The 15455-nt window shown below is 42.7% G+C and overlaps 1 protein-coding gene across 1 annotated transcript in view; it reads left to right on the forward strand.

The window, feature by feature from the left end:
- The window catches only part of FAM189A1 (family with sequence similarity 189 member A1), a 442533-nt gene that overhangs the window by 366348 nt on the left and 60730 nt on the right, over positions 1–15455 (forward strand). The window contains exon 4 of the mRNA XM_025390663.1: positions 10926–11060. Within this exon, the coding sequence (XP_025246448.1) occupies positions 10926–11060 (135 nt within the window). The remainder of the gene's footprint in view (positions 1–10925; positions 11061–15455) is intronic.

A 15455-nucleotide genomic window follows, 5' to 3' on the forward strand; every position in this document is an offset into this window, starting at 1 on the left:
ACTTGTTGCTACTCACTATTTGGGTCCGTGCCGTCTTTAAGAGTTGTAACACTCACCGGGAAGATCTGCGGCTTCATTCTTTAAGTCAACGTAACCACGAACCTACCAGCAGGAACGAACTCTGGACACAACGCCGGACCACATGCTTCCACACTTCCACGCCCATTGTGTAGTACAGGGGAAATCCCCCAGTGATGGGCCAGCTTTGTCCCCAGGCCTGGTGGGGACCGGATTCAGCACCTCTCCAGGAACAAACAGGTGCCCAGTCCTGGTGCTCTGGAGTGAGGAAGAGCTGGAGGGGCCGGATGAGGACAGTGCTGCAGGAGCTGCTGGGCGAATGGATTCGAACCCCACGACGGAAAGCGCTCCCTGTCATCCAACCCAGGGAGCACGTCTATGCTGATCCGGAGGTTACACTGGGGAGACGGTGGTGAAGGTAGTTTTAATTGATCTCAAACTTCTTATGTTGGTGACACACGTGTGAATATAAAATGATTAGGCAGAACACAGAAGGGATTAAAACCATCCAAACTAAATTAAGTTAGTAATCACATGTGGTGGTAATTTCTTTTTCTGAAACACCTTTATTGTGATATAATTCACATTTACTGTGATATAATTACACCCACTTACGGTTTAAAATTCAGTGGTTTTTAGTATATTTGCTGAATGTGCGTCACCACAGTCAATTTTAGAGCATCTTCATCACCTCAAAAAGAGATCCCATACCCTTTATGTCCCACCCCTGGATTGGCCCCTGTCCCCAACTGAGTCCGAGACAACTACTAAGCTGCTTTCTGTCCCTGTGGGTTTTCCTGTTCCGGACGTTGAATGGAATCATGTGGGGTACAATCTTTGGTATCTGGCCTCTTTCACTTAGCATAATGTCATCAGGGTCCACCCATGTTGCACTGTGATTACTGGTGATTTTGGGGTCTTACCAGTGCCTTTAAGTGCCTTGAGCATCACCAGCATAAGAGCTTTTGCTGTGGTCTGAATATTTGTGTCTGCTGCAAATTGCTATGTTAAAATTCTAACCTCCAAGGTGATGGTATTAGGAGGTGGGGTCCTTGGGAGGTGATTATGTCATGCGGGTGGAGTCCGCACGAGTGGGTTAGTGCCTTTATAATAGAAGTTCCAGAAAACTGCCTCGCCTCTTCTGCCAGGTGAGGACACAGTGACCCATCTGTGAACCAGGATGTCACCATACACCAAATCTGCTGGTGTTTTAATCGTGGACTTCCCAGCCTCCAGAACTCTGAGAAATAAATGTCTACTGTCTATAAGCCACCCCGTCTGTGGTATTTGCTATAGTAGTCCAGAGTAAGGCAGTTATGTCGTCCTGTGTCATTGGGGCTGGTGTTGTGGGGACCCTCTCCCACCACCAGCAGGGATGCTGCAGGACAGTGGTGTTGCTCAGAAAGCAGGACAAGGACAGAGCGAGGCAAGTGAGATGCTTACCTCTGCAGCAGGACTTAAGGTGGCTCATTCTTGAGACAAAGGAAGCAAAAATTACTGGGTTAGGGAGGAATCATCAGGTTACTGAGAGTTTTTGTCAAAGTGATGGAAATCTACAAGTATTCAAAAAGTTGAGTTGACTTCTGTTCATCACAGAACACAATCAGCAGAGATAAGAGGCTCCATGGGTGAAAAGACTTACCAATCATATATTTGATAAGGGGTTAATATCCAGAATGTATAAATAACTCCTACAGCTCAGCAAGAATACAGACAACCCAGTTTAAAAACAGGCAAAGGACTTGAATAGATATTTCTCCGAAGAATATATACAAATGGCCAGTGAGCACATGGAAAGGTACACAACATCACTAATGGTTAGGGAAATGCAAATGGAAACCACAGTGAGATACCACCTGACACCCACTGCAATGACTATGATTTTTTGAAAACCCAGAAAGCAAGTGTTGGTGAGGATGTAGAGAAGCTGGAAGCCTTGTACATGCTTGGTGGAACATAAAACGGTACGACTGCTGTGGAAAACCTTATGACATTTTCTTAAAACATTAAACAGAATTGCCACATGATCCAGCAATTCCACTTCTGGGAATTTACCCAAAGAATTGAAAGCAGGGACTCAAATAGATATTTGCACACCCATGTTCATGGCAGCATTATTCACAGCAGCCAAGCGCTGGGAACAACCCAGGTGCCCATCTACAGATGAGTGGATCAAGCAAATATGGTAGATGCATCTGATAGAACATTCTTCAGCCCTAAAAAGGAAGGAAATCCCCGACATGTGCTACCATGGATGAACTTTAAAGACTTGCTGAGTGAAATGGGCCAGCCGCAAAAGAACAAATACTGCCTGATTCCACTTGCAGGAGGTACCTGAAGTAGGGAATCCACAGAGAGAGAAAGTAGAATGGGGATTGTTGGGGGCCTGTGGGGGAGAGAATGGGGGTTTGTTTAGTGGGGACAGAGTTTCAGTTTGGAAAGATGAAAATGTTGTGGAGGTGGATGGTGGTGATGGGATGATGGTAGCGCAATGAGGTGAATGTGTTTCATGCCACTGAACTGTATGCTGACAAATGGTAAAGATGGTAAATTTTATGTTGTGTGTATTTTACCACATTTTAAAAATTAGGGTCTAGTTTTCGTAGCTTTGTTTGAACCTTTGGGAAAAAAAAATTAGGGTCTAGTTTATACAAATCTATTCTTTAATGAAAATAATAACACCACCAATAACACCAGCAAATAACGTTGGCACTTTGCATTTTTACCTTTCTGATCTTATTTGATCCTCACTGGGGCCCGGGAACCTGAAGCCCAGAGAGGTCACATGGCTTGTCCTGGGTCACTCCATGGCAGTTAGGACTGTGAGTAGTCTGACTCTGTCGCTCGTGCTGCGCCTCTTTCCTCCTCGAAGCAGACTCCTCACATCCAAGGATACTGGCCTTGGTGTGCCCACTGTGAGTTCTTGGGCTTGACACATGCCAGCCTCTTCCCAGCCCTCTGCCCTGCTCTGCCTGCAGGCTCTGCCTTCCCACACTGCCTTACCTTTGAGAATATCTGAAGGTCACATACCCATCCCATTTGTACTTCTGTAAGAGAATCATGGGGGCATCCCCCTCTTTCTGTTGCATAAGCCCTTTCTACTCCCAGACAGGCTGATAGACCGTAAATAAAGGGGGCAGGCTAGCTGTTAAGTGCCCCAAAGAGATTTGTGAAAAATTACTGTGGCCTCATTTGCAAAGCTCTGTGGTGTCGTTCCCAATGACCCGAACACTGAGGGGTACTCCTGAAATAAATCTGTCAGCCACTTGCACACCCAGATGTCGAGGTCGGAGAACTAATCAGGAGGTTTTCAGAATTTTTCTAAGAATTAATCACAAACTCAGTGAAATAACTGATGGAAAAGATTTATTTGGATGTCTATTCCCTGGGGTCATTGAAGGGTTATTTTATTTGATAAATCGTGCTTTCCAGCCAAGCTGATCCTCCCTCCCTTTCCCTGGATGATGCTTCAGACTGAGGAAAATGTCTTGCCGTTTATGATAGCTACTTCAATCTTAATGCCTAGCCTAGAGATGTGATCCTCTGAAATAATTCCTCGCATGTTTTTGAGATGCAGGAGAGTGACCTGTTTCAGGAGAGCTGGACTCCTGTCCAGTTGATCACAGCAAAGGGAAACAGTTGAAGCCAAAGAGGATATAGATCAAAGGGTACAAAATTTCAGTTAGATTGGAGTAAGTTTTAGTGATCTGTTTCACAGGATGATGACTATAATAAATAAATAATGCATCGTATATTTCAAAATTGCTTAAGAGTAGATTTTAAATGTTTTCACCACAAAAAAGATAAATATATCGGCCAAAAAACATATGAATAAAAAGCCCATCATCACTGGTCATTAGACAAATGCAAATCAAAACCACAATGAGATACCATCTCACACTAGTTAGAATGGCAATTATGAAAAAGGCAGGAAACAACAGATGCTGGTGAGGCTGTGGAGAAATAGGAACAGTTTTTGTTGTTGTTGTTGTTGTTGTTGTTGTTTTGAGATGGAGTCTTGCTCTGTCACCCAGGCTGGAGTGCAGTGGCGTGATCTCGGCTCACTGTAAGCTCTGCCTCCTGGGTTCATGCCATTCTCCTGCCTCAGCCTCCCGAGTAGCTGGGACTACAGGCGCCCGCCACCACGCCTGGCTAATTTTTTTGTATTTTAGTAGAGACAGGGTTTCACCATGTTAGCCAGGATGGTCTCGATCTCCTGTCCTCGTGATCCCCTGCCTTGGCCTCCCAAAGTACTGGGATTACAGGCGTGAGCTACTGCGCCCGGCCCTGGGAATGGTTTTACACTGTTGGTGGGAGTGTAAATTAGTTCAACCATTGTGGAAGACAGTGTGGCGATTCCTCAAGGACCTAGAACCAGAAATACCATTTGACCCAGCCATCCCATTACTGGGCATATACCCAAAGGGTTGTAAATCATTCTACCACAAAGACACATGCACATGTATGTTTATTGCAGCACTATTTACAATAGCAAAGACTTGGAACCAACCCAAATGCCCATCAATGATAGACTGGATAAAGAAAATGTAGCACATATACACCATGGAATACTATGCAGCCATAAAAAAGAATGAGTTCATGCCTTTTGCAGGGACATGGATGAAGCTGGAAGCCAACATTCTCAGCAAACTAACACAGGAACAGAAAACCAAACATTGCATGTTCTCACTCATAAGTAGGAGTAGAACAGTGAGAACACATGAACACAGGGAGGGGAACATCACACACTGGGGCCTGTCAGGGGATGGGGGCAAGGGGAGGGAGAACATTAGGATAAATACGTAATGCATGTGGGACTTAAAACCTAGATGATGGGTTGATGGGTGCAGCAGACCACTATGGCACATATATACCTGTGTAACAAACCTGCACATTCTGCACCTGTATCCCAGAACTTAAAGTAAAATAAAAATTTTTTTAAAAAATGTGAGGTGATTTGTGAATTAGCTTGATTCAGTCATTCTGCAATGTAAACATTACTAAGACATCACACTGTACCCCATAAATATGTAGTATAGAATTATTTCTCAATTAAAAATAAAATTAAAACAGAAACTACATAAACAGCAGCATAATCAACCCAAAGGAAGTAGGTGGCAGGAAATCATAAATGAAAGAGCAGAAATCAATGAAATAGACGACAGAAAACCAATGGAGAAAAAACAGTGAAAAAGGAGCTGATACTTTGACAACATCAACAACATTGACAAAACTCTAGCAAGAAAAAAAGTTAGAAGACACAAATTCCCAATATCTGGGAAGAAACCGGTATATAACTACAGACCCAGCAGACATCAAAAGGATGATAAGGGAATAATAGGAATGGCTTTACACAAATGAACTTCACAACTTAGATGAAATAGATCAATTTCTTAGAAAACATAAACTAACATAATTCATACAATATGAAATAGAGAATTTGAATAGCCCTATAATTATTAAGGAAATTGAATTTATAATTCTAAAACTTCCAGAAACAAAATCTCCAGGTCCAGATGGTTTCACTGGAGAATTCTGTTAAGCATTTATAGAATTAATACCATTTCTAAACAATTTCTCTGAGAAAATAGAAGGAACATTTCCAGATTGATTTTTGTGGAGGTAATATTGCCATGCTACCAAAAACCAGACAAAGACAGTATAGAAAAATAAAACTACAGACCAATATCCCTTATTAATATAATAGAAATACAAAAATCCTTAACAAAATAATAACGAATAAAATTCAACATGTCTGAAAGGAATTATACATCATTGCCAAGAGGGATTTATTCCAGGGATTCAAGGCTGGTTCGATATTCAGAAATCAGACAATTTATTCTATCATATCAACAGGCTAAAGAAGAGAAACCACATGGTTATATCAATTGATGCAGAAAAAGCATTTGGCAAAATCGAACACCTTTTCATAACTAAAAAGGAAACTTAGAAAAATAGGCACAGAGAATTTCCCAACGTGAAAAAGAGCATCTACAAAAGACCTACAGCCAACACACTTAATGGAGACTGAATGCTTTTCCCCTAAGCTCGGGAACAAGGCAAGCATGCTCATTCATACCACTTTTTTCAACATAGAACATAATGACATAATTTCAAGCCAATGCAGTATGGCAAGAAAATAAAATAAAAGACATACAGATTAGAAAGGAAGAAATATAACTAACCCTGTTTGTGGATGACATGGGTATCTATGTAGAAAACTCAAAGACTCTTTAAAAATTAAATGGAACAAAACAAGCCTCTTAGAATTAATAAGTGAGTTCAGCAAGGTTGTAGGATACAAAATAAACATACAAAATTCAGTTGTATTTCTTGTGTATTAATAGTGAGCTTAATTTCTTGTGTATTAACAGTAATACTGCATATTAACAGTGAAGCATATGGACACTGAAATTAAAAATCGCTTAAAAAGATACATAAGTGTAAATCTAACAAAACGTACACTGAAAACTACTTAACAATGATGAAATAAATAAATTGGAAAATTCAATGTAGTAAATACGTCAATTTTCCCCCAGTTAATATGTGGGTTTGGGCCGGGCGCAGTGCCTCACGCCTGTAATCCCAGCACTTCGGGAAGCCAAGGTGGGCAGATCACCTGAGGTGAGGAGTTCAAGACTAGCCTGGCCAGCATGGTGAAACCCCATCTCTACTAAAAATACAAAAAAAAAAAAAAAATTAGCTGGGCGTGTTGGGGGGACACCTGTAATCCCAGCTACTCAGGAGGCTGAGGCAGGAGAATTGCTTGAACCCGTAAGGCAGAAGTTTCAGTGAGCTGAGATCACGCAATTACACTCCAGCCTGGGCAACGAGAGCGAAAATTTCATCTCAAAAAAAAAAAAGAAAAAAAAATGTGGGTTTGATTCAATTCCTATCAAAATCCCAGCAACATTTTTTTTTTTTTTAGACAATGACAGTCTTATTCTAAAATATGTATGGAGACCAGTTGTGATGGCTCATGACTGTACACCCAGCACTTTGGAAGGCTGAGGTGGGAGGATCACTTGAGGCCAGGAATTCAAGACCAGCCTGGCCAACATGTCAGAACCTTGTCTGTACTAAAAATACAAAAATTAGCCAGGCATGGTGGCGTGCGCCTGTAATCCCAGCTATCTGGGAGGATGAGCCATGAGAATCACTTGAACCTGGGAAGCGGAGGTTGCAGTGAGCCAAGATCATGCCACTGCGCTCCAGCCTGGGTGACAGAGCAAGACCTGTCTCAAAAAAAAAAAAAAAAAAAAAAAGTATTTGGAAAGAGAAATAATTTTGAAAAATAAGAATTAAATGGGAGGAGTAAATTTTTTTATTTCCAGACTTAAAGCCACAATAATCAAGACTTGGTGATTGGTGGAAAGATAGATCAGTGGAACAAGGAGAGAATCCAGATATAGACACACAAATATGCCCAACTAATTTTTGACAAAAGTCAAAAGGAATTCAGCAAAGAAAAGATAGCTTTTTCAACAAATGTTGGAACAATTGGACATCTATAGGCAAAAATAATCAACCTCATCCCAAGTCTCATATCTTACACTAAAAGTGGCTGAAAATGGGTCATGCAATCAAATGTAAAATTAAAATTATAAAACATTTAGAAAAAACATAGGAGAAAGATCTAGGACTAGGCAGAGTTCTTAGATCAACACCAAAAGTGTAGGAGCAAAAATACATGAGTTGGACTTCATCAAAATTTAAAACTTTACTCTCTGAATGATCCTTTTGAGAGGATAAAAAGATTAACTATAGACTGTGAGAAAATATTTGCAAGCCACATATGTAACAAAACCATGGACTATATATGTTTTGTCTTTTATGCTGAGTTAAAATTGTTTTATTTTATTATTTGTTTAGTGTCTCTGTTTCTAATTTACTCTCAAACTTCCCAGGAGAACTGAAAATCTCCTCTGAATACAATCCCACCCGTCAAGCTTTCTGTCAGCTTCATTTTCTTAGAGACGTTTCCATTGAGCCTCTGTTTCCTGCTTCAGTCTGGACAAGTCAGCCTATAGGCAGTCTATGTATTTACCATGCGAGGACATCCTTTTCTCATTTTCTTAGAACTTCCTCTTTCTCTTTTCTGTGTTAGATCCCCTCTTCTCTTTTTTCCTTGGCTTACTCCCTCTTTCCAGGGAGGAAGTACCTCTTCCGGTACTTTCTTGGCTAAAATTAAAAAGACTAAAACAAGCCCAAGCCAGGATGTGGAGTCATGGGAACCCCCAAACGATGCTGGTGAGTGTGTAAATGGGAATGGCCACTTTGGAAAGTGACTTTGTATTCTCTGCTAAAGCTGCACATTCCCAGGGACCCAGCAGCTCTGATCAATAGGTATTTTGTACCCAAAAGAAATATGCAGATGTAGGTACCAGCAGACCATACAGAATATCAAAGCAGCATTAATCTTACTGCAGAAAAAATTAGCAACAATCCAAATGTCCATCGGCAAGAGAATAGATACATAAATGGCAGCATATTCACGCAATGTAATATACAACGGTGAACACGATCAACTATATTTATATGCAGTAAGGTAGATGAATCTTATAATTTTGAATGAAAGAAGCCAAATACTAAAAATATTGTATGATTCTATTTATATCAAGTTAGAAAACCAGGTGAAACTAAACTATAGTGGTAAATGTATCAAGGTGGAAGCCTAGAAGTGATTATTTAAAAAGTAAGGAATGTGGTGAGCAGCGAGGGGGAGGAATGATAGGGAATGAGGCATGGAAGGCCTTCTAGGAACATGGCCATGGGCCCATGGGTGCTTGGTTAATGATAAATCATTGAACTGAATATGTTTGCTTTGTGCACTTTTTCTGTATGTGTGTTAGGTTTCACAACGTGAATGGTTAAGAAAATGAGCAAAGATGAAAACAAACCCACCCACCCCCAAATTAGATACTGTTATATTAGCTACTGCATGGACAGAAATGTCTAAGTCCAACATTAGCAAGCATTGGTGAGCGTGTGGATTAGCCTGAATTCACACCCTATTGGTGGGAGTGTCATTTGTTTGAGTTATTTAACACATGGTTTGATCTTACGTAGTAATGCTGTGTGTGCGTGTACCGTAGGGCAGAACAGTTCTGTGGGCTTGCTCCATGGGTCTCCTGGGGCTGGAGAGCTGGCAGCTCCTGGAACCTGTTCTTTTCCTGCTGTATATTGGAAGTTGCAGGGAGAGGGTGCAGAAACACGAAGCCTGTTGAGGTCTTAAGTTCAGAACCTGCAAGCTATCACTTCTATCCATATTCTACTGCTGAAAGCCAGTCGCAAAGCCCACCTGACATGGGGCAGGGAGTGGCAGGGGGTGGCAGGGGCTAAGTCTTAAGCTGACCTGAGAAAGTGAAAGCTGACCTCCTCCGGTGAATATCAGCACATTTCTTGGCTCTGAGGATGCTGCATTACCCCTCCCCCAGTATTTAGGAGAGGCAGACACATTGATACCTGGAGGTTTTTATAAGTATTGCCTCAGCCTCAGTAATACTGCATGCAATGAAAAATTATGTGTTACAGTTATAAATGGCCAATATTTGTCTGAAAAGTATTTGTACTTTGAGTTGGCTGCTGTAAACATATTATCTGTTGGAAAGTAGGGCACTTCTTAGTCTAAGGAAAATAACTTGTTTCATGTTCAGTGTTATTTTGAATAAAATTGCATAGATTTTACTGTTTTTTTTTGTTTGAGATGTAGTCTTGCTCTGTTACCCAGGCTGGAGTGCAATGGCATGATCTCAGCTCACTGCACCCTCCACCTCCTGGGTTCAAGTAATTCTCCTGCCTCAGCCTCCTGAGTAGCTGGGATTACAGATGCACACCACCATGCCCGACTAGGTTTTGTATTTTTAGTAGAGACGGGGTTTCACCGTGTTGGTCAGACTGGTCTTGAACTTCTGACCTCGTGATCTGGCTGCCTCAGCCTCCCAAAGTGCTGGGATTACAGGCGTGAGCCACCGCACCTGGCCTGATTTTCTTTTTTAGTAGTTTTACATCTAAGACTTTATTATTTTTTAGCTATGTATTTTTGAGACAGGGTCTCAATATGTTGCCTAGCCAGGCTGGTCTCAAACTCCTGGGCTCAAGCGATGCTCCTGCCCCGGCCGCTGAGTAGCTGTGAATGCAGGTGGCATACCACCACACCTGGCTAGGACTTGACTTTTCTAAAGCTGCTTTTCTCCTAGGCACTGGTAACTCTGTTCCCTTCCTTCTCACTGAGACTCTCATACTCTGTTTTCATCTAACACTGCTTTTTTCAAGTACTTGGAATGCATTGTTTTTCCCTTCCATGGTTTTCCATTTTCCAAGCCAGTTTTATTCATTCAACATGTATTGAACACCTACAACTTACTGCCATTGTCAATACTGTGGTGATAAGATGCACCTGTAGCTGGATAAAGTCAGTCTTCAGTAGCAGTGAGGCAGGAAAACCAGACAAGGCCTCGAGGATGGCGCTGGAGTTGGGTCTTGAGGGATGAGCAGGAGGTTGATAGGCCATGAAGTGAGGCAGGAAATTTCTGACTGTGGAAGGAGAATGAGCCAAGGCACAGAGCTAGGATAACACATCTCAGTGCATACATCAGCGTGAGTGATTTTCAGTTTATTGACCTTTATCTCACTTTGCAATCCACCTGCCATTTTCTCTAATGTGTAGCTTAAGTTTCTTCAAATGTACTTTTACTTTTTTATACATAGCTTTTTGAAATAGGAATTTGAAGTCCTCCTAAGGGCCTGGGTCAATAGAAATTGTTTTTGCTTTACTACTTAAACACACTGAAACAGGCTCTTTTGAACTGAGCCATTTTCCTGTGTTCTGAATTGTGTCACTCACGCGTACCCTCAGGGGCTGAATGCCTGTTAACGGTGAGGTCTGTCTGTGTTCCTCTGTCTAGATTAAGTTTGACAGTGTGGAGGTGTGTGTCTGCTGTGAGCTGCAGCACCAGTCGTCCGGCTGCAGCAACCTCGGGGAGACGCTGAAGCTGAACCCGCTGCAGGAGAACTGCAACGCTGTGAGGCTGACCTTGAAGGTGACCCCGCTGGGCGCTGCTTGTGCATGCATTTCATCCCATGCCTTACAGACAGTTTAGGAAGCCTTGTTATCATATAGATTCCTTTCAGCTCTTAACTTCCTGGGGTAGGTTCAATGCGAGAGGGAATATCTTTCCAGAGAACATTTGAAAAGATTACAGATTTTGATTTTGAAGGTGTTGCTTTCTGGATCTCGCTTTGCATTTTTGCCATTTCATTGTCCTACCTCTGACATCTGCAAAGTCGGATGCAAATGATTGAAAGAAGTCTTTACAAATGCGGATGGGAGGCATTCTATGGCTTTTCTGACATTTTTGGCGGTTATACCATCAGGGAACAAATAGGGATTTATTTTGCTTTTTAAAAGATTTTTGGAGGAAAAAAAAAATCAGACAGTCTCCCATGCAGTCTGTTCTCATGTGTAGCATCTGATCTTTTAAAAAAAGTGATTTGGAAAAATTGTTTATATTATTTTATTTTTTCTTCCAAATGTTTTATTCTGAAAAGCAAAATTGGCTACTTAAAAATACGTAAGAAGAGTGAACCCAATTCTTCTGTTTCCCCTGAATAAAACTGTGCCAAAACTTTTTAAAAAGATGTGGCACAGGCCGGGTGCAGTGGCTCACACCTGTAATCCCAGCACTTTGGGAGGCTGAGGCGGGCGGATCACTTGAGGTTGGGAGTTCGAGACCAGTCTGGCCAACATGGTGAAACCCCCTCTCTACTAAAAATATAAAAATTAGCCAGGTGTGGTGGCGGGCGCCTGCAGCCCCAGCTGCTTGGGAGGCTGAGGCAGGAGAATCATTTGAACCTGGGAGGCAGAGGTTGCAGTGAGCCAAGATTGAGCCACTGCACTCCAGCCTGGTGACAGAACAAGACTTCGTCTCAAAAAAAAAAAAGGATAAATAAATATAAAAATATGTGGCACAGTCCAAGGAACTCTCAGTTGGTAGTAAAATTGTGTTTGCAGTACGGAGGGGTTCTAGCGTGTGTGTAGGGAATGCAGTATGCAGGCGATGGGAAACTGCAGAGAGCCACCTTGGATCTGGGGAGACGAGGAAAGCGTTGACCTTGAGTGCCTGTGATTAGTCCTCTATGGGTGGTCACCAGCTGGTAGACAAGCAAAGATGTACAGAGAGAGAGGATGCAGCTCCTCTCTGTGGTAGGACTGCACCTGGCTCACAGCACCTGCCATGTTTTGCACGGAGGAATGGTCCAAGGTGAGTGGTCCTAGCAGCTCACCAGAGTGACAGATGCAGCGGGGTTGGAGGAAACCAGAACTGCAGCACTCCAGAGCCCATCCCATCATGGGACCAGGTATTTCACGCTGCCCACATTACCTACGCCCACATTTCTACCTCACTGCATCCTGGGGCCTGCCTGGGTCAGTGCCTGAGGTCTGCCATGGCCTTTCTCAGCCCTCCTGGGAGGGGACACGGGCAGCCATTGTTCACTCTGCGATCTCATTCTGACAACTGCTAAGTCTCTTCTTCAACCTGGAGATATCTTCTTGAGTATGAAGATGCATTTGGGCCTCATGTTACCTCCCGTTCCTCAGCTGGCTGGTCGGGGTGTTCAGTGTGCTCCTCTAAGGTGCTGGCATTCTCCTTGAAGGCCTTCACTCATGGGACGTAGGACCCGGTTTTCATGACTCTCCAGCCCCTGCAGTGGTGACTGTGACTTGAAAGGTAATGCTGGTAAAAAAACAACACTGTCTCTAAGAATGCAGTCTCAGGTCTAGTGGAGCTGGTGACCTTGCAGTCTCGCTCTTATTCACTGTTCTGGTACATTGGTGAGAAAAGCCCTTGGTATGAGGTGGCAAAAACGGCGTGGAGTAAAGGCCACTGAAGTCCAGAAGTTCCAGGGAAGGCTGGGCGCCTCGCTGAATGCATGGCACATCCCCATGGGTATTCAGATTGCCCGGGACACTGGTAAGAGTCGATAGCAAAAGAAAAACCACACCATTTTAAACTCCTTAATGAATTTGTGTACAAAGCCTACCTGGAGGTAGGAACTATCAGAACTGGTGGCAGGAGGCTCAAAGGAGACAGGAGTTGTGATCAAGGTGCGAGGCCAATGGTCTGGAAGTGGCAGCAGTGGCTTAGGTGGTAGGAGAAGAGACAGCCTGCCCCTGTCCCCTACCTGAGGACCTGTGCAAGGAGCAATGGCCTTGGCAGGGACTGACTTTCATCTGAGATCAAGAGGACCAGGGACTATTGGAAGTGAGTATCTGTTTATTGCTGTCGTCCAGCTTTGTTGCTTTTCAAAATTGTCTTGGCTATCATTTCCTTTGTAATTCCATATAAATTTTAGAATCCACTTGTTCATTTTCTACTAGAATCCTGCTGGGATTTTAATTGAGATTGCATGGAATCTACACATCACTTTGAAGAGACTGGATGTATTCATGATATAGTTCTTCATTTATTTAAGTCATACTTCATTTCTCCAGTGTATCTTTTCTTCATCAACCTTGTGTAAATTTCAGTATATATATCTTAACATATTTTGTAATAGTTATGCTTAAAGTACTCCACATTTATGGGTGCTATCCTAATGGTATTTTTTAATGGTCTCTTATTCACTGCTAGCATATAGAAATTTGATTTTTGTTACCAATCTTTTATCCTGTGGTCTTGCTAAACTCACATAGTTCTGGTAGCTCTTTTGCAGATTCTTTGGATTTTCTTATGTAGACAGTCACGTGCTATGCAAAGAGAGGCAATTTTACATCTTCCATTCTCCAGACAAACAGAGCCAATAGGACAGATATAGATAGGTGAGAGAGAATTTATTGAACGAATTGCTGACATAACCATGGAAACTAAGAAGACCTATGACAGCCCATCTGCAAGGTGGAGACCCTGGAAAGCTGGGAGTTTGGCTCAGTCTAAGTCCAGAGGCCTCAGAACCAGGGAAACCAATGGTGGAACTCTCAGTCCAAGGCCAAGAACCCGGGGGGAGGGGTCGCGCCAGTGTGAGTCCCAGGGTCCAAAGGCCAGAGAGCCTGGAGTTCTGATATCCAAGGGCAGGACAGGGTGTCTCAGCTCCAGAAGAGAAAAAGAAAATAATTCACTTTTCCTCTGCCTTTTTGTTCTAGCCAGGCCCCCCGCCAATCAGATGGTGCCCCCCAGCATTGAGGGTGGATCTTCCCCACTCAGTCCACAGACACACACCAATCTCCTCTGGAAACATCCTCACAGACACACCCAGAAATAATGCTTTGCCAGTTCTCGAGTGTCCTTCATCCAGTCAAGTTGACACCTAAAATAAACCAGCACACATTGCAATCCGGATGCCTCTTATTTCTTTTCCCTGTTTTATTGCACTGACCAGACTGCCCTGTACAGTGTTGAATAGATGTGGTGAGAACAGATGTCCTCGTCTTGTTCCTGCTTTTAGGGATTAAGTATAATGTTAGCTCTAAGTTTTTCGTAATGTTTATTATCAGGTGGCAGAAGTGCCCTCCTAATCTTAGTTTGCTGAGAGTGGTATTTTGTTTTTCATTTTTACCACTAATGGCCGTTGAATTTTATCAGTCTTTTACTGCATCTGCCTAGATGTTCCTGTACATTATCTTCTTGAGTCCACTCAAATGGTGAATAACATTGACTTTTGAGTGGTACGTCCGCCTTGCATTCCCAAGATAAATCCCACTTGGTCATTTTTTCCTCGACTGTTTCCAGTCCACTGCTGACCCGGTCTGTCAAAGGCATTCTTCATCTCTGTGCCTGTTTTTCATTCCTAGTGTTTGCATTTGACTCCTCCTCATTGCTTCCATCTCTCTGCTACCTTACCTCGGTGATCTTGCATCTTGCCTAGCTTTTCCACTGGAGCTGGTGGTGTCTGACTGCATCCACCGTAGGTAAGTGCTCGTGTCTCTCCTTGGAGACTCTGTCTTTTCCTTAGAATTTGCTGCCCTGTGACCTCAGCTGTCTGATGGGTTCAACTTAAGCTGGGAATTTGCAGAACCCAATGTCTTGTTGTTGTTGTAACAGTGGGGCAGTGTTCTTTCTAGCTTTCTGTATCCTCAGCAGAATCTGGAATCATGTTCTACATCATCTTTCCCCCTGGGTGCAGAATTCTTGAGGAAACTTTTTCCCGCCTAGGGCTTTATAGATGATATGTTATTCTCTTTTGCATTGAATATCTATATAGGGAAAAATCTTAAAGTCAGCCAAATGCTTTCTCTCCTTTAGGTATGTGATGGTCATTAATGCTGTTTTAAAATATGTCTAGCTCTCCAATTTCCTTTTACATGGTAAGATTGTACTTCCCTGTCCCCTCATGGTTGCTGGAGGCCATGTAAGCAAAACTTATATGTACCATTTTCAAGTCAGAGTGTTTAAATGTGAGGTCTTCCAGAGCTCTCTTTCTCACTGGCACAGTAATTG

Source organism: Theropithecus gelada, chromosome 7a (assembly GCF_003255815.1).
Source record: "Theropithecus gelada isolate Dixy chromosome 7a, Tgel_1.0, whole genome shotgun sequence".
NCBI classification, from domain to species: domain Eukaryota; kingdom Metazoa; phylum Chordata; class Mammalia; order Primates; family Cercopithecidae; genus Theropithecus; species Theropithecus gelada.